The 17731-nt window shown below is 52.2% G+C and overlaps 1 protein-coding gene across 4 annotated transcripts in view; it reads left to right on the top strand.

Moving 5' to 3' along the window:
• The first annotated feature begins 6894 nt into the window (after positions 1–6894).
• PDGFRA (platelet derived growth factor receptor alpha) overlaps positions 6895–17731 on the top strand; it is a 49172-nt gene continuing 38335 nt past the window's right edge. Inside the window, exons 1-2 of one of the 4 annotated variants that reach the window (XM_024573907.3) lie at positions 6895–7060; positions 16574–16634. In XM_024573907.3, coding sequence (XP_024429675.1) covers positions 16586–16634 — 49 coding nt within the window. In that variant the 5' untranslated portion in view covers positions 6895–7060; positions 16574–16585. Of the gene's footprint in view, positions 7061–7922; positions 8234–9429; positions 9505–9872; positions 10819–16573; positions 16635–17731 lie in introns of those variants that run through there. The other 3 variants (XM_045182992.3, XM_045182994.3, XM_024573908.3) reach the window with 3 other exon arrangements.

Here is a 17731-nt window from a genome sequence, read left to right as displayed (position 1 = left end):
TAGATTAAGTTGAGACAGCTCTTTAAATTCAACTAACTCCCATTGTATGAATTCAGAGACAATAGCTGAGTATTCAGGAGATAAAGATTCTTGGTTGTTTCTTCCCAGTATCTTTTGTGCCCACCAGAAAACGCTGGAGTTAGTTAAAATTTTGTTCTGGATGTTCTCCTCATCGTAATCCTTCATTTCTGAGCTTCCCCAAATGTATCACATCTAAGAGTATGCCCTGGAGGGTGTGGCTCAGTGGATTGAGTGCCAGCCTGCGAACCAAAGGGTTGCTGGTTCGATTCCCAGTCAGGGCACATGCCCGGGTTGTGGGTCAGGTCCCCGGTTGGGGGAGTGTGAGAGGCAACTGGTCGAGGTATCTCTCACACATCAATGTTTCTCTCCTTCTCTTACCATTTCTCCAAAAAAAATAAGTACAACCTTAAAAAAAAAAAAAAAAGGTAGACTCATCTTTTGCCTTCCCAAATTTGTGTTCCTTTTGTTCCCCCACTGAGAAAACAACACCAGCTTTGGCCTGAGCCAGGGACTCTACTCTCCCTTGCAGCTCACATTCAGTCAAGACTGCCAGATATTCTCCTTCCTTCTCTCTGCTCTATTTTCTCCAGCCCCATGCCATCAGCGCCAGGGCCAGGAGCCTCCACGCCTCCTAGATCCATGCTGATCTTGTCTAAAATTCAACTCTGACCCAGACCTACTCCTCCTTAAATTAACTCTGGTAGTTTCAAAGAATTAAATCTAGACTCTTTTTTTTTAAAACAAGAATTTCTTTTTCTTTTTTTTTTTTGGTAAGATTTTATTTATTCATTTTTAGACACAGGGGAAGAGAAGGTGAAAGAGAAGGAGAGAAATATCAATGTGTGGTTTCTTCTTACGCACCCCATGCTGGGGATCTGGCCCACACCCCAGGCATGTGCCCTGACTGGGAATTGAACTGGCGACCCTTTAGTTCACAGCCCACGCTCAATCCACTGAGCCATACCAGCCAGGGCTAAATCTAGACTCAACATGGCCTGGACGGCTCCATGATCTGGCCTTTCTCTTGGCCCTCCTCATCTGGACCTTTACACATTCCAAATTCCAGCCATCCCAAACTTCTTTGACATCTGATGACCGCATGCCCTCTTTCACCGTCAAGCCCATGCACATTAGATTCCTCCCCAGCAAGATTCTTATTCCTCTTAGTTTCAGAGAGATGTCTCTTCCCTCTAAGTTGTCCTGTCTGCCGCACAAGTTGGAGTTAGGCTCCTCCTCTGTGCTCTGACATCACTGTGCACCTCTAAATTTGTTCACAGCAGCTATATGTTTAAGCAATTGTTTGCTCTACCTGCCTATACCCCTATGCAGTCAGGGCTGTATCCTTAGCACTTGGGACAGAGTCTTGGGTATATTAGGCTCAGTAAGTATTGTATTCAGCTGGAATACTCCTCTCAGCCCACGGTGCAGATCCCAGCTGTACACATTCTGGAGAGTTTGGGGAGGTTGTGTGGCCCATGACTCAAGACTTTCCTTGGTCTGCCTTCTCTAGCCATCTTTTTCATAGCAGTCTCACAAAGAAATGAGTGTTGTTCTACTGGATGCTCTCTCAAATCTCAGCAGTGAGACTGCAGGCGGGGAAACTCAGGTGGCTAGATGAGAGTATTCTAGCAAATTCCCTGAAGGCAAGAACCATTCGGCCTACTTCTGTATCCCTAATATAGGGCCCGACACAAGGCACATGCTCAATGAGCGTTTCTTGAATCAATGAAGCAACTCTCCAAAGCTGAGAAGAAATTCGGATCAGCACATGACATACATATTTGATGAATCAAAAAGTGGAAAAAGAAACTCTTCTAAAACTAAGATTGGGGGAAGTCATGTTGGGGAGGGTGGCGACATGTGAGATGCATACACGGGACACCTTGCCCTATCAAGTGAATTTTCTAGAAGTCAGGGTGTCTCGTGTGCAACCCTGCAAGACACCCAAGGGTTCCCTCACTGAGCCTCACCTCAGCTTCCTCAAGGCAGAGGCTCTGGCTTTCCTTCTTTCTAAGTTTACTACAGAGTCTCTGATTGATATCGCCAGGCCTGTCTTCTCATTCTCAGTTGCTTTTTCTGACCCTTCCTGGCTTCACCTTCTTCTTGCCTTCCTTCCTGGGCCTGTTTTCTGAGAGGGCCTGACACATTAGGGGGTAGAACCTAGGCACTCCGGTGCCCCCACCCCACCCTTATGAAGTCGAATATGAAATAGAAAACTAGCAGACTTCCCAGGTTTTGAGGCCAATCCAAGAGAACTAGAGATGACTGTGACAGCGACTGTGTCTGTGGAAAAGCCAGAAGAAGAAGGAGAAAGAAAAGATATTAGCTTCTTCCCAGGCTTCATATACATCATCTCATTTAATCATAACAATCCAGACATTATGCCTGTTCGTACAGATGAGGAAACGGGGCTCAGAGAAATGAGCTGTCTTCGTCAGATCACATAGGAACTGGAACCAATGATTGGGCACCACTATATGCAAATGGTTCGGACCCCAGATTTTGTTTGCTCCTCTATTAAATGAGGATAATTATGAACAACCCAGAGAGGAGTCTTGAGGATTCAATAAAATAATACACCGATTAAATAATGTGGCTCATATTCAAACGTATGCACTCTAATTAGTGTCATTGTGGAACCCAGGTTCCAATGGCTTACGGGCTTTGCACTTCACAGTGCCTCTCTGGCAGATTTTTTTAATTTTTTTATTTTATTTTTTTTAAAATCACAGGGCTCTGCTGTGCTTGTACTCCTGGGACTTCCAGAGGACAAGGCCCTTTCTTCAGGCAGGCTGACCTAAACAGAGCCAGTCCCCTCTTTCCCCTCCCAAGCCACAGCTGTGAGTTGGAAAGCTGGATGGCTGAGGCCCCTAATGGAGAGCAGACCTCCCAATCTCCTCAGTCCCTCCCCTCCCCTCACAGTGGTTTTCAAATTAAAAGCACTAAGCGCTAAGGCCTAAAGAGGAGAGGGGAGTAGGAGGCACAAAAACAAGGAAGTGAGGCTCTCTCCCTAGGAGAAGGGTATCAGACGTCCAGATCCAGAGCCACAAGTTTCCCACCTCTGAGGAGCACAGGCCCTTCTAGGCTGGGCGGGCCACAAACCGAGCTTGCCCTCGCTGGTCCTCGTGGAGGTCCGCAGGCCGGCTGTGGTGTTAGCAACCCATGGGGAGGGTGCAGTTGCGCACTTGCCCAGGGAACTGCTTGCTACTTCTCTTCCGAGACAAATCGAGAGAGAGAGAGCGCCCTAAGCAACCCAGAAAAGACGTTGCACCCTTAGGTCCAGCCAGCAACTGGAAGAAGGGGAAGTGTGCAAGGAAGTCTGGAATAACTGTCACCCCAAGTTGCGCACGCCGCGGGAGACCCTGTTGGAGAACTCCTTCTGCCCCTTTTCCAAGACTTGGGTGCCTCTGAATTCTGAGTGTGTGAACAGGCTCAGAACAGACTTGAAGCCTCAGCCGGTTCAGACCCCAGGCAAGGGCTGCGTGCTCACCAGTGTCCCCGCGGGGACCGCACATCTGTGCGCCGCATCCACAAGGCTCCTCCGAGTCTTCCCCGCGAAGGCTCCCTTCGCTGGGCCCGGGGAGGCGGCTCGCAGGCAAGAATGGAAGGGGCTGGGGGAAGGGGCTGCTAGCGCCGTTTTCTTTGGCAAACCACCAAACGGTCCTTTATTTTCAAATCAGGAAGCTAGAACTGTGTGCCCACCCCATCAAAAATCACAAGTTTGTTTACATGTAATTTTCACAACTAACGGCGTTGATAATTGCCACAACCCTAAGTCTACCAAGGCAAAAGGCCCTTCGCTGTTCTCCGGGGAAAGTGGAGTCGGGGGTGGAGCTGACAGCCGCGGAGGAGTGGGGTAGAAACAAAAAGCCAACTCAGCGGGAAACGCCCCCGAGAGCCGTAGGTGTGGCGCGGGGAGCCGCCGCCGGGTTACCACGGGGCGGGGACTGCGGAGCGAGTCCGGGAGGCAGGGAAGGGGGGATTTTGTTTTTGTTTTCAGGGACCATTTTGAGTTGGTTGTAAAACGTTTGAGGATGCCCGCTTTGTGACGGCTGGCTCGACTATATTTCTATTTCATACGCTCGCATCCCATTTCCCGCGGCCCGAGGGCCTAGACGTGCGAGGCCGCGCCAGCCCCGCTGCTTTCCCCAAACTTCCCCGTGTAGCGCAGCCCCAGGGTCGGGCCTCCTCCCCGAGGGTCGCAGCCTTCCCGACTCCCGGTTTGCGGAGAAAACGCTCCTTCTTGACGCCACTATTATTTCTGAAGGAAACAAAAAACGCACAAGAGGTTGAAAACCAAAATCCGGGTGCAGGCTGGGACCTTCGCACAGCAGCGCAGGCCAGCGCCCGTCACCCCTTAGGGAGCCCTTCTAGAGCAGCCTGGTCCCCCACGGTGCCCTGGGCAGAAGCCGAGGAGAAAAGACCCCGCAGTCCACGTTGGCCAGGCCCTGCTTCTTGCCGGCTGCGGCTCCAGGACCACCCAGGACACCCGGCGTCCGGGGAACAATCTGGAAGCATCTCAGAACAACACCGGTGGAGCGAGGCTAGGCTCGCCTCACCGCCCCACCCCCTCTCCCCAGCCGGGCAGACGGCGGGAGCAGACCCGACCTCTCCCCAAGCCTCGGAGCAGCGGAGGAGAGCGCACGGCAGGATCCAAACTCTCCTAGGAGCAGTGGGGAGGGGCGGGCGAGTAGGGGCTGAGGACAGGACTCATTTTAAGGAAGGAACCGCCTCTCTCCGCGGGCCTCCAGCCTGAGGTTACTCCTGACCACTGGGTTTATTTTGATTTTGCAGGGAAGGCAGATGTTGACCTCTCTCCATCTTTGCTCGTCCCAGACGCGGCGACATCTTCCCCCAACCATTTGTTTCCCTGCGCCACCCCCCACCGGCGCCCCATCCCAGGAGTCAGCTCCCCAGGCCTTTAAACCTTCTGGAATGTCACACATGGAAACCTTTAGCAAATGTTTGTTAATGATCATAACAAAGGCATCATTCAAATTAGACAGGTAATTACTACCAGAAGGACAACTGGGTGCTCACTTGCTCATCCACTCGCTCTGCTTTAAGCTCGCGAGGAGTTAGGGCCAGAAGACAGTCTCCGCCTAGCCTCCTTTTCGGGCACCAGCGCCTCCGAAGTGAACTGTGAAGCCACTATTTGTGGACCAGAGCGCTGGGGTCCTGCGTTCAGGAGACCCCGGTACGACAGAACGGGCACTGTCCCGGTAGCAGAGTAGGCCTTCGGGGGGTAGCTCCCGGACTCGCCTTCTACCCTTTTCGGTACTTGATATAAAAACTCAGATCTCAACTTTTCTTAAATAGCCTGAAAGGCCAGTACCCTCCTTTTCCTATTATTCCGCACTCTAATTTTTATGGGGGTGTTAGTCCCCGTTCGTTATCTACAAACATTACGGTATCCTGTTAGCATTCCGAACAAGGGCCTGTTCATATATTTGCCTTCAATGATTTCCTGAAGGAACATGTGGAAGTAATAGTGCGCCGCGCAGTCACCCGAACTGAAGATGCACGAGAGGCGGGCGCGCAGAAGAGCTGAGTAATGGGGCCCCTGGCCCAGCCCCGGGTGTCTTCCCCAGCCTAACACCCTGGCAGCCTGTCCCAGTTAAGCACAGCACCCCTCGGAGTACTTCTCTGTGACCCTTCTCTTCCCACTGTCCCGCGTCCACCTTCCTGATGAAGGAGTAGGTGATGGCTGGCCAACGTTCCAGTCTTAACCTGGCCCAGGGAATTCTTACTGTGGTGGGGTGGAGGTAAAGGATGAACCCCACCCCCAACGTCCCGCAAGAGAATTCAAAATTGGGGCAGGCCAGGAGGTTAATGCGCTCCCCTCCCCCGGCCTCGCTAGGAAGCCCCACTGCGCCCAGGTCTGGTTACTGGAGCGTCAGCGCCCCCTTTCCTTCGCGAGCAGGATCGTTGTCTCGCCTCGCGCCTTGGGAATAGAGTTTGGGGCTCCGCTCTTAACCTTGTGGAGTACGCAGGGTCCCCCCCAAGCGGCGAGAAGGAGCTCCGGTCAGGCCAAAATGGACCCTCCCGGTGAACGCGGAGGTGGCGGGCGCGTCGTGGACGATTTTCCAAACGCCCAAGCCTGAGCCTTTTAATGTGTGTGAGAGAAGCCGGGGCAACCTCCAACCCCGAAAACAAAGACGCGACGAGATAAGTGGCGCGTTAAAGGTCGTTCTGTCGGAGATCGTCCCAAATCTATGTAGACCCTTGATTCTTTCAAACTCGTTTTCAAATCAAACAAGACCCCCCCATCCCCCATCTTCATATTGGGCTCAACAGTTTGTCTAATCTCATTAAAGGATTAGCAACTACACGGCACTTTTCCTAAAAGACCTCAGGTTAAAACGACCCAACGGCTTGGAGACCTCTCCTGAGGGCCCTGTTTCTAGATGGGCTGGGAGTTTCTGCAGAAAGCACACTTCTCGATTCCATCCAGACTTATGTTCTCTCTGGGCATTAAGTACAATTTTACGTGTCCTTTTTCTTCCAAGAGGATACTAAGCAACATAGCAGAGTAGGAAATACCCCCGAAATGAGGAGGTAAACTCATTCGGGAAATGATGGGCAGTTTGTATTTTCACGAACATCTTTCTCTGCAAAGCATCAACACCTCCCCCTTCCTCCACCCCCACCCCATCTGGTCTGCTTCTCCCCGCCCCCCAGTTGTCGCAGTCTGGGGGTTGGGGCTGGACCCCCTGATTGCGTAAGAGCAACAGTGAAGGCACAATCTGAGGGTTGGGAGATTCAGAGAGCACTGGGTTCTTGGAAACTTTTATTTTGAAGAGGCCAAGGGGGGTGGGGCTTCATTTCCTGACAGCTATTTACTTAGAGCAAATGATTAGTTTTAGAAGGATGGACTATAACATTGAATCAATTACAAAACGCGGTTTTTGAGCCCAATTCAGTTGGAGCTAGAGGGAGAGAAACAGAAGAGGGGACTACAGGAGAGGACTGCAGGCCGTGGACACACTTTTTACTACATATGTAGGATTTTCATTTCGAATTGACAGAACAGGAGAAGGTAAGGGAGAAGAAAAAGATGATTTTTGTTTCTAAGAGAAGTCCTTGTCAGGCCCTTTGGGCTAGAAGAAGGGAAGTAACTTCACTCAAACTTTGGCAATGAGGAAAAAACAAAATTGGAGTTGAATTCCAGTGGAATGTCCAGAAAGTAATTTATTTTGAATAAATTTCAGTTGGAAGGAAGATAACCATAGAGTTCGAAAGTCTAAGGATTTAAAAAAAAACATTTTCCAGACCTATTTTTAAAAGCAGTGTTTTTCTAACAACTCTATGGCCTCCCAAAGAAATTGTTTAGGCTCACATTTTTGAGGTTTCTTTTGGGGTTGGGGTGGAATTAGTGCATACTGGGACGAACACCAAGTAATGCTGTGAGTGGGGGCAGAGGTGTTTACCCTCTTTTTGGCAGTGGGTCCTGGAAGACGACAGGTTTTTAATGAGTATTTTTCATTCCTCGCTCGCGGTTTGGTGGGACAACGTTGCCGCTGGTGGCATGGAGTGCGGCTGAAACACCGGGGAAGGTGGGGACAGAAGAGCACCGAGTGGGGCGCGGGAGGGGTTGCGGGGAGGATTGGAGTGAAGGGCTCGGCTGGAGGAGGCTGGACCTTGGGTGCCCGCTGGGCGCAATCGGCGCCGGCCTAGGGCGCGTAATTACTGGACGGCGCAGCGCCGGCTGCGAACCGGGGCCAGATTTCAGAGCAACGGTGGCGGCTGCAAGAGAAGCAGAGGGGGCGCGGACTGGGAGAGGGTTTGGGGAGCTCCCTAGGGGTTTGTGGGGTCAGTGAAGTGTGAGGGAGAGCGGGCGCCAGCCCCGCAGTGCGCTCGGGTTGCGCGCCCTAGCACGGGGGCGACGGAGGCGCGCGCGGGCGGGCAGGCTGTCTGGAGTAATGACAAACACATTTGGCCCCGAGTGAAGAAGTCGTCGTCGCCTCGCATTCCAGCAACTGGGATTTGAGGAATTTCGAACTGCGCTCCAAGGGGCCCTCATTGGCGCTGTAGTCCCCACTACTACCCGTCTTTGCGCGCCCCCTTCCTCGGGGGAACCGTTTTTGGCAAAGCCCGGAGCTCTGCTACTGCCCATTCCGGGCCACGGGAAGGAAAGAAGGAAGATCTCCAGAGCGCCCAACTTCTTGTGGGAAGGTTAGGGATGACTTGGAACGGGGACACTTGGTTCCAGGTAAGACAGAAAGAGGGAGGCGAACCAGCTTCAGCACCCCCCTCGGGGCACCGAAGCCCCGGATCTCCCTCCCACGCCCCTTTCCGCGCGGGAATGCGTGGCACTCGCCGCCTGCACTATCCCTGCGCTGCTTCATCCTCTCCAGCGTGCACTCTTTATTCCGCTCTCTAAGCGGGCCTCCTTGCACTCTGCTGTCTGCGGAGCGGTCTTCCTGCGTCCCTCCTTTCTCTGTCGTCTATCCCCATGGAAATCGGCTTTTACGTTTACACGCGAGATTAATTTTTCCCCGCAGAGCAAGGGGAGAGGACGACGTTCACTTAGCTCGGAACAAGCTGGGAACAACGGTTCTGTTTGGAAAGGGTGGTCGCCGCCAGCTCAGAGCGAGAGGGAGTGTGACCCGATGAGGGGGCCCGGAGTCCCGGCTGCCTGGCCAGATGTGCTGGCGCTGCCAATTGCCTGAAGCTAGCCTCTCCGCGGGGAAGGAAGTTCTGAGCTGTTTGTTACTCGGTTATCCTTCTATCCCGCAGCCAGAGCGCCGGTCCCGCACTTTGTTCCCCTAGCCCCACGAAGACATTAGGATGTACAGAAAGAGTGTTTGGAAGAACTTGCCACTCATCCCCGAGAGGCAAACCCGGGCTGGAGAGGGAGCGAGAATGGCCCTTATCAGGTCCACGCTGCCCCGCGCCTGGCCAGGCTGCCTGGAAAAGCTTGGGGCTGGGCGGTGTGGGAAATGGCTTTTTGGCTTCACAGCCTAATTGCTCAACGTTTTGGACCGGCTCACCGCGGTCGCTCCCCACCAGAACTAGGCAGCTTTTTAGAACAGGAAGAGACATCCAGGGCAAGTGGGCGCGACAATCGTCCACACTGCTCCCGGTACTAACACCCTGGAGCCCAGCGAGCCCCAGGGGCCGCAGGAGGGGAAGAAGAAGCGCCCCGGGCGTGCGCAAACACGCTGCCTCGTTGGCTCTGTTTTTACGCCCCACCCCACCCCCCACCCGGCATCTGACCCACCCTGTCTCTGGTTCTGCTGCTTTGCATCTCTTTCCTTTTCTCCACCCCCCTCGGCTTCCTCTTTTCTACAGTTTTCACGATAAAGGGGGCCGGCCTTTCCTCCACTCCCTGATAGCCAGGCGAGGGCCGGACCAGCCTAGCTTTGACGTCCTGGTAGTCCTTGCTTCGGGGCTCTTGCAGTCTTGCTTTTGGTTTGATCCAAGTGTATCTGGACTCCAGGGTTGGAGTCCTGAGAGCGAGTGGGGAGGCAGAAGAAGGAGGTAGGATGGGGAGTGGGGAGGAGATAGCGGTAAGGAACCCTTAACTGACCCTCTGCCCTGGCACCGGCCTTATATTGACCGAGAAGGACCCTAAGCAGAGCCCCAGCTCCCAGCTCCCGGCCCCAAGTCCGCTTTCCTCCTAGGGCGCGGGCTGGGGAGGGGTGAAAGAGGAGGGGCATCAGGCTAGGCTTTCCAGCTGCAAACGCGTCTGGCGCCGAGGCGGGCCGGGTTTGTGCCTCCTGGGGACCGGCCGTGGGCGGCGCGCAGCGCTGGGACGCGTCCTGGGGACACGGTGGTCAGCGCCTTCCCTCAAACTCCAGCGGTTGGGGGGTGGGGGTGGGGGACTAATTTGGCCTCCGTGGAGCTGCGAGACGGTTACTTTTTGCTGATGGAAAAGTAGCAATTCTGGGTTAAGAGCTAAAAGCCAGCTCGGTGACTGATAGGTGTGGCTCTCAGCGTCCCGGAGCAGCATCAGCTGTCAGGGACGATGCGGGGAAGTCTTGCGGGCTCGTTCCCCCGCACGGGATGCAGGGTAGGGGGGCAAATTGCTTTTGCTCACTGTGTTCTAGTCCGGGCTCAGCTAGTGCTAGTCTTCTGCTGAATTTGCTCAGTGGCATTTCCTTTTGTCAAAAACTGAGCAGTGAGCCAGGGATCGGTTAGAAGTAGAATGGAGGGGATGAAGAACACCTCGGTCGTGGGGCGCTGCCTTCCCTGTGGAAGCGAGTGTGCGTTCTGGTAGCGGCCGCAAAGGCGAGCGCCGAGCAAGGGGTAACTAACTGGTGCAGGCTTGGTTCATACTAGCCGAGGGGGAGCTGTGTCGGAGGGATAGCCGGGGCCTTCTTCTTGTGCAGCTGCTCGTGGCCGTGTCGCTTTCGAGCCCATAGGAGGCGCTGGCGCGCGACTGTAACCCTAAACCCCCGGTTCCTCTCCTTTACACCCCTCCCAGCCCCCCTCCCTCCACCCAGTCCAGCCCCTTCTTGGGTCTCAACTGAAAACAATGCAAACGCCAAACGTCTTGCCTGGGGCGCTTCAGCGGCTGCAGCTCTGAGGCCAGGAGCTCCGCAGCCTAAGGCGCAGAACCCCGGAGCGGACGGTCGTCACTACACTCCCCGGGTGTCCGAGCGTGGAGGTGGCAGGAGTGGGAGCGGCCCTTTCCTTGTGGCCCTTTCGTTGTACGTGTGGGTGTGGCGAGGCAGGGGGCCGGGCAGTGTGAGCTCGGAACCTCCCATGCGAAGGTGGGCGAGCGGGGGTCAGAGCTGCGCTGTCGGGGACCTGGAGCTGGAGCGGCCGACGGGAGAGCTGGCTGGCCAGAGGGTAAGATTTGCAGGGCTGCTGCGCCCTCTAGCGGGCTCCCAGAGTGTGGTCCAACCTTCCTCCAGCCTCCCGCGTCCGAGCGCCGGGCTGAGCCCAAGGCGGCCCCCGAAGACTATCCCGGGTCACCTTTTCTCCTTCTGGGGGCCTCCAATAGGCGCCTCGCAGGCACTAGGTTGGCCTGGGAGGTGCTGGGTGGGCGGTAGGGAGCCAAGGTCTCCGGGTTTGGAGGTGAGGATGGGGCACTGTAATAATTAGTTATGGGAGAAGCAGAGGACCACGGAGGCTGGAAGGTCCCCTGCGCTCATGGTGGGTAGGAGGGACTAGACCACGACTTTTGTTTTCCAACCTCTAGCAAACTTCCCTGCTGCGTAGGTGGCCCGTTGCTGTTTGTTTTGCGACTCCGCATTATTGTGAAAACGGGAACAGTCGTTTCCAGTAGTTCGCGATTCCGGGTCTCCGTGGCTGTCGCGGCCCAGCCCGGCAGGATTAGGGGGGTGACAATGGCATGCGAACAGATTGGGCCGCGCGGGGTCAGCAACGGGAGTCGTGGCCCCAACCCCGCGCGGCCCAGGTGGCCTCCTTCCTGGAGTAGGCGGAAACTCCGAAATGGGAAGAACGTTGACTAAACAAAATTCTGAACCACTGAGCCTCCTCTCGAGTGGCTTTACCTGAACTTTTGAGGCCTGGGATGGCTGTGTCGTCTCCTGGCTCCCGTGGCCCGGCTGCCCCTGCTCGCAGTGAGACAGTGATAGTACCTGTCTCCTGACCCCTGAATTCTTCCGGGCCCCCGCGGAGAGATTCAGAAACAGTTTCTCCATTCCTGCTTCCATTCTTCGGTCTTTGAAAGGACGTCACTACGAAACCTAGAAGTACAATCTAAGAAAGGAAGAGATTGGAAGTTAAGCTTTGGGACATTCTAGCACAGAATTTACGGAGGCCTCCGGAACCTGTGGACCCCTGTCCTTGGACCAACACTGCCATCTGCTGCCCACACTCGAGAACTGCAGTGCCTCTCTCGGAATAGGTTTTGCCGAGATTCTAAGCAAGTCCTGGCAGAAAGATGCATTTTGGGGGGAGGGCGGCCGGTAGGACCAACTGAAAGATGAAAGATGAGACTGAAGATCTTTTCCTATAAAGCTGCAAGAATTGTTGGGAGATCAGCATTTATTTTGTGGATCTTTGTATACTTTCTTTTTTGCTTTCGTTGTTACTTCTTGGCATATCAGGGCAGAATTTTCATTTCCCTTTATGAGGAAAGCCCTAGTGTCCCAGGCTTGATGATCCCCAGCTCGAGGGTACTACAAGCTGCTACACCTAAGGTCGTCCCATTAAGGAGCCGCACCAGCTTGGTTACAATCGAAGGGAAGTGTCATGTTAGTCTCCAAGGTTCAATATGTGATGCAGGGAGAGCAGAAAGGTTTGTGAAGGCGCATTGTCCCATAAAATGCTTCCATGTAGAAATACTCCAGCCCCAACCCACCGCTGGAATGTCTAGTGGAGCTCAGGGAGATCAAAACAGCAAAACACGCTCTGCTGGGATACAGATCCTGGTCAACACATCCTCCCTGAAGGTACCACCGGTGTAGAAAGGCCCTTGGACTGCCTGGCCTGAAGTTGTGAGACTGAGTAGAGCATTTGTCGCAGGGGAAAAAGCAGGACATGTAATTTTCACAGTTAGAATTAACTTAGGAGAGCTGAAATTAACTAAACCTCGGAAATCTGAATCTTGAAGTCGTCAGTGGCTTTTGGGACTGTGAGAGCGTCTCCTGTGGCCTTTAATCAGGCCAGGGTGGGGTGAAACTCAATATTCATGGGCTCTGCAGTGGGCGCAGCGTGCAGTGGGTGAGCGGGAAGCTAGTGTGTGACTTTATGAGACTAATGCTGCACGCTCACTTCTGGAAGTAGGACCCTTGCGTTGTTTGCTCTGTAAACTCTCTAGCTTAGCATGTGTCTTTGGTTGTGGAGCCACACGCAAGGGCTCCTCACTTCTGCTTGCAGGACGAGATGGCAGCCTATTAAAGAGAGAGAGTGATGATTGCAGACAGACACGGTTTTCTGTTTATGCAACTGTGTATTGGCTCAACTGAAAAGAGTCTGAATCGCTACACCAGGCCTGGGCAGAGACTGAGCTCAGATCAGCGCCACATGGCCTCTGGGGCCTGGCTTTCCCAGGAAGAAGTGGAGTAGCCACTCTTGACATCCCTCTCATCGAAAACAGCTGAGGAGTCTGCAGGAAAAAGAGTCAATATGAAAACTAATAGATGTAGTTTCCAAAGCAATTAAACCATATAATTTAATCTGCAATAATGTAGTAAGGCAAGCCAGCAAGTCAGGTGTGATTATCCCTGGTTTACAGATGAAGAGACGGAGGTTCAGAGAGAGGAACGAAGTGTTGGATATGGGGTCAGAGCCTAGTCCAATGTGATTTCTATCATATCTTCTTTTTAAAAAAATATTTTATTATTTTTAGAGAGAGGGCAAGGACAGGGAAAAAGAGGCAGAGAAACATCACTGTGTGGTCACCTCTCAAGCACTTCCTACTGGGGACCTGGCCCACAACCCAGGCATGTGCTCTGACTGGGACTCGAACCAGCAACCCTTTGGTTTGCAGGCTGGCACTCAATCCACTGAGCCATACCAGCTAGGGCTGATGTCTATCATATCTTCTAAGGGAAGGAATGAGAAAGACAAGAGAAAGGTGTGTGTGGGGGGGAGTGGGGGGGGCGGGGATCACAAGTCCTTGCCTAACATCAAATGTTTCTCGAACTTGTGGCAAAGGTTTTTGAGTTGTGATTATAGGGGATTGAGACCGAAGGCCAACATACACAGGTAGTTGGCATGAGAGAAATGATTATGATTTTTTAAGAAAAAGCTTTGGTTGAAAAGTATCGTTTCTCTTCTCAAAGTGATTTGTTCTCGCTGACTCATCTTGTGCCATGTTTCCCATGTTTCTCTGAATTTGTAATGTCAGTTAGTCATATTTGCACATGTGACTTCTGGGTGAGCTTCAGGGGAGTGCTTAGTGATCGAGGATGGGCTTTTACGCCCACAGTAGAAAAGCACCGGGTACAGCAAGTCTCCTGGAGGTTGTCACTGCAGGGCCACGAGCGGGGAAGCCTCCGTTCTCTCTGGTGATTTTCCGTTACCTCCCGGCAGGGCGAACGCTGCTATTACAAGGAAATTGATGAGTAATGACAAGAAACTTAAATCCGCTTGGATTTCTAGCCAGGGAACCACTCTTATCAGAGAAGGGCGTTTGAAATCTTAAGCAAAAACATGTTGACTTCTTAGTATTGGCATCACTATTGCTTATCCCCAGGCCCTGTTTTCATTGCCCACTTTGTATGTCAGTAAGTATCCTACCTGGCAGCTGGTCCAGCATATCTGGATGCACAGAAGGAAATCTGGCGGGGCCTGGCCAGGGCAAAACGATGCTCAGAGCCTGCCCAGTAAAAGCGGCAAACCCCTCTCTTAAGCCAGAGAATGCTTTAAAGATGCGTTGTTGGCAAGCCCTGCTAAAGAAATACAGGATATAAATGTGATAAAACCCAAGACAGCAAGCTGGCTCTGGAGGGCTCCTTTGAAGTTGGCTAAGTGGATTGTCAGTGGGAGGCTGATATATACGCGGACAAACACACCAGCCCTTACTGCTAATTGAGGTAAATCAGGCCGGCCATCCTGGCTCTGGGGCCCATGGTGCCCATTATAGCAGCTGTGTGGAAACCCACCGGGCACATGCCTGGGTCCTCAGGCGCCCTCGGCCAGTCGGGTTCACAGTGCTGCAGTTGCGCTTTTCTCACTGGGGTGAGCAGAGAGGAAAAGCAGGGCCCGATTTGCATTAGGAAATAGTTGGGAGCGGGGGAGGGGAACACAAGGCTGAAACAGTGACCTTCCCTTGAGAGGGACCATATGGTGGATTAGAGAGGGCATGGCTTTTGCACGCACAGACTTTGTGTTAGAATCCTGGCTTTGTCACCAGCTGTGTGACTTCTGGTCATTTGCTAAACCTCTCTGAGCCTCAACTGCCACTTAAATCGGTCACAGGGGTATCATTAACAAACACAACACACACAGGAAAACTTTGGCTTAGTAAATATTGGTTTCTCATTCCTGCCTTGGAGAAAACAGTAATTTTTTCCTTGCCTAACCCGCCCTCTTCCCTGTTACTGGCACTTCATCTTTCTTCCTCCTTCATTATCCGGGGAGAATTCAATGAAGCAGAAATCTGATTTCTGCAAATAGATCACTTCGTCACTTGAAAGCAAAAATTCAGATCAGGCACCACCCAAAACTGTAGGCTGTTATCTCCTGGATCCTCTCCAACCAAACACACATACCCCCCAAACCAAAATCAAGTAACTAGAATAAATACGCATACATCGAATTTCTCCTTTTTTAATTTTGTTTTTTAGGCAGTTTAATTCGGGAATTGTTTACACACATCTTAGTTTCCAAAGTCAGTGATGGACCAGATTCAGTCCCGTGATGTCATTACGGTGCATGTGTTGGGTTTCCAGCCACTCAGGGACCCCGTGCAGCCCAGGCTGCTGCAATTAAAACCTGGGTGCTTGGCAGCCCCGACACCAGCGAGCCCATTTATAGGTCCTCTTTATTGCCTTCAGTGAGACCCCTTCACCAATGACTTCGCGTGGGGAGGGCAGAGGGAGACAAAACAAAGTGAGTGGGGGTGTGCATGAAAAGCCAAAGATCAAGAAAAGGACCTTTTGAGAGAGTTGGCCGAATTAGTGGTTTTCTCACAGGCCAACACGGGACCCTCTTTAACTTTTCTCTTCCTTAATATTGATTATTCTGCCTTCCTTCCTTCCTTCTTGCCCACCACTTTCCCAGCTTGTGTGCTATGCACATTCAGTTTCAGTCTCTTGCTCCATTTCTCCTCATTCCCCAGATTTTGTTGCAGGGAATCAGAGTTTTGAACTTGGTTTCCGTAGGTGCTATTATAGTCTTCACGTGAAAATGAGTCATCGGTCTCCATCAAATGTGGTCCTGTGCTCCACTGCATCCCTCCAGACACAGGCACTTACACTTTCCTCTCCCACGTCCTTTCCCTTCTCTACTGATCTCCCTTCCATGCCCATGTGCTGGGCTTTCTACGCCTTGTTTGGCTCGACTAGCGCAGTAAGTAGGTCCTAGGAGAACAGAAGTGGGCCTAGGAGAACCGAGCCTGGAACGGGCCTCTGCATCACAAAGTGACATTATCCTCTAAGTGACATTGGTTAGTGGGACTTTCAAAAAATTTTAGATCTTAGAGAATGAGATATGTGTTCTAGCCGAGCATCTTTTCTAAAGGCTGTAGAGGATGTGACCTTCGTGTACTTTGTGTAGTGAAACACAGCAAGTGCCAACCCATTTTGAGTGAAAACATCTCAAGTTTGGAAAGTTGAGTAAATACATGTGTTTACTTCTTTGTTTTTCATGCTCTTAATTGAAATAGTGTAAAAGGAACAGTTCTCTTGGACACATTCCATGACCATAAAACGAGACATTTTGGAATTTGAAAACTGTGTGCCATCCAAAGGGTTTTGGCTTCAGATGGCTTCGGTCACGAACTTGGGCCGTTTGACTTGTTCTTCATAGACATCGTATTATTTTAACTGTGAATCTTACACTGGGATTTTTATTTTTTTACTAAAACGATGTTGTTGACATTTTCCGTAGCTCACAACACAAAGAGAGCGAGGCTCACGGGTTGCTTCTGTTGGCTAACACTGTTTCTGTTTGACTTTTGACTTTTCAGTTTTCCAGAGCTATGGGGACTTCCCATCTGGCACTCCTGGTCTTAGGCTGTCTCCTCGCAGGTATGGATCCCAGTCTTCTCGGGGTTTGTTATCCTGGGGGAAGCCTTGTTTTCCACATTCTGGGCTCCAGGGCATAACCAGTCTAAAAGAGTGGAGAGAAGTAGAAAAGTACAGGACGTTATGTACACTGACCACAAACCTTCGTTTCCAATTTCAAAAAGAATGTCCTCCAGGGGCCGTTTTAGTACATGCCAATCCTAGTATTGAAATATTGTTGGGAATACAGTCTAAACCCACTCACTGCCCCCTTCCTTTTCTGGAGACATGGGCTCCCAGCAGAGATGAATCGGAGACATTCAAGAATGTTAAAATAAAAAAGGAAAATTCTTGTCAAGGAAATTATACCTGTTGTAATGTTAGCGAAACGCCCCCCCTTCCCGGGGTCTTTTGTTACTTGGGGGTCTTTATGCCTGCTGCCATTTAGACACTGTGGCTCTCAGTGCCAGAGTTTGGTAAAAAGGAAAGGAATTATTTAATTCAGAGTTATACAGGCTTCGAATAATGGTGGAATTCTGCCGTTAAATCTCACTCCCTTCAGAAACAAAGACACACCCTCAAACACACAGTCCTGTCCCCTGCCTCTGCCCTGCCAGGCCCGTCTGAGCTCGTCAGTCAGAAGTACCACCCTCGGGAGAAAACAGACAGAGGCCTGCAGCTCACTTCTCCTGGGCCTCCCTGGCAGGTCTCCCGTGGTTCCCGGCACCACAGCTGTGCCACTGCGATCTCCAGTTCTTACTCCAAAACCACGTGGAACCATGTGGAACCTCCGCCTGGCCTGCCCGTGAGAGTCCTTTCACCCCTCATTGACCCAAGTGGCCGGCAAGGTCCCACATTGTCTCCATCTCACATGGCGCCTGCCTTTTCGTTTAAATCCTGGACTGGATCCTCCTCCCAGACCGCATTTTGGACTTCTTCCACAATTGGCTGCACCTGCCAGCACTCCCATATTTTCTGCCTTTCTGGGCCACCATAGTTAGTTGGGCAGGTGTGCCCCGGACCACAAACCTTCGAGTTTTTGTGGACTGAGGCATCGCCAAGCTCTCACGCAGGCGCCGTAACGGGAGGAGCTGCCTCCCAGCTACATCACGGGTCCAAGT

This window comes from Desmodus rotundus, chromosome 4 (genome assembly GCF_022682495.2).
Source record: "Desmodus rotundus isolate HL8 chromosome 4, HLdesRot8A.1, whole genome shotgun sequence".
NCBI classification, from domain to species: Eukaryota; Metazoa; Chordata; class Mammalia; order Chiroptera; family Phyllostomidae; genus Desmodus; species Desmodus rotundus.
This window is presented reverse-complemented; position numbering and strand designations above follow the sequence as displayed.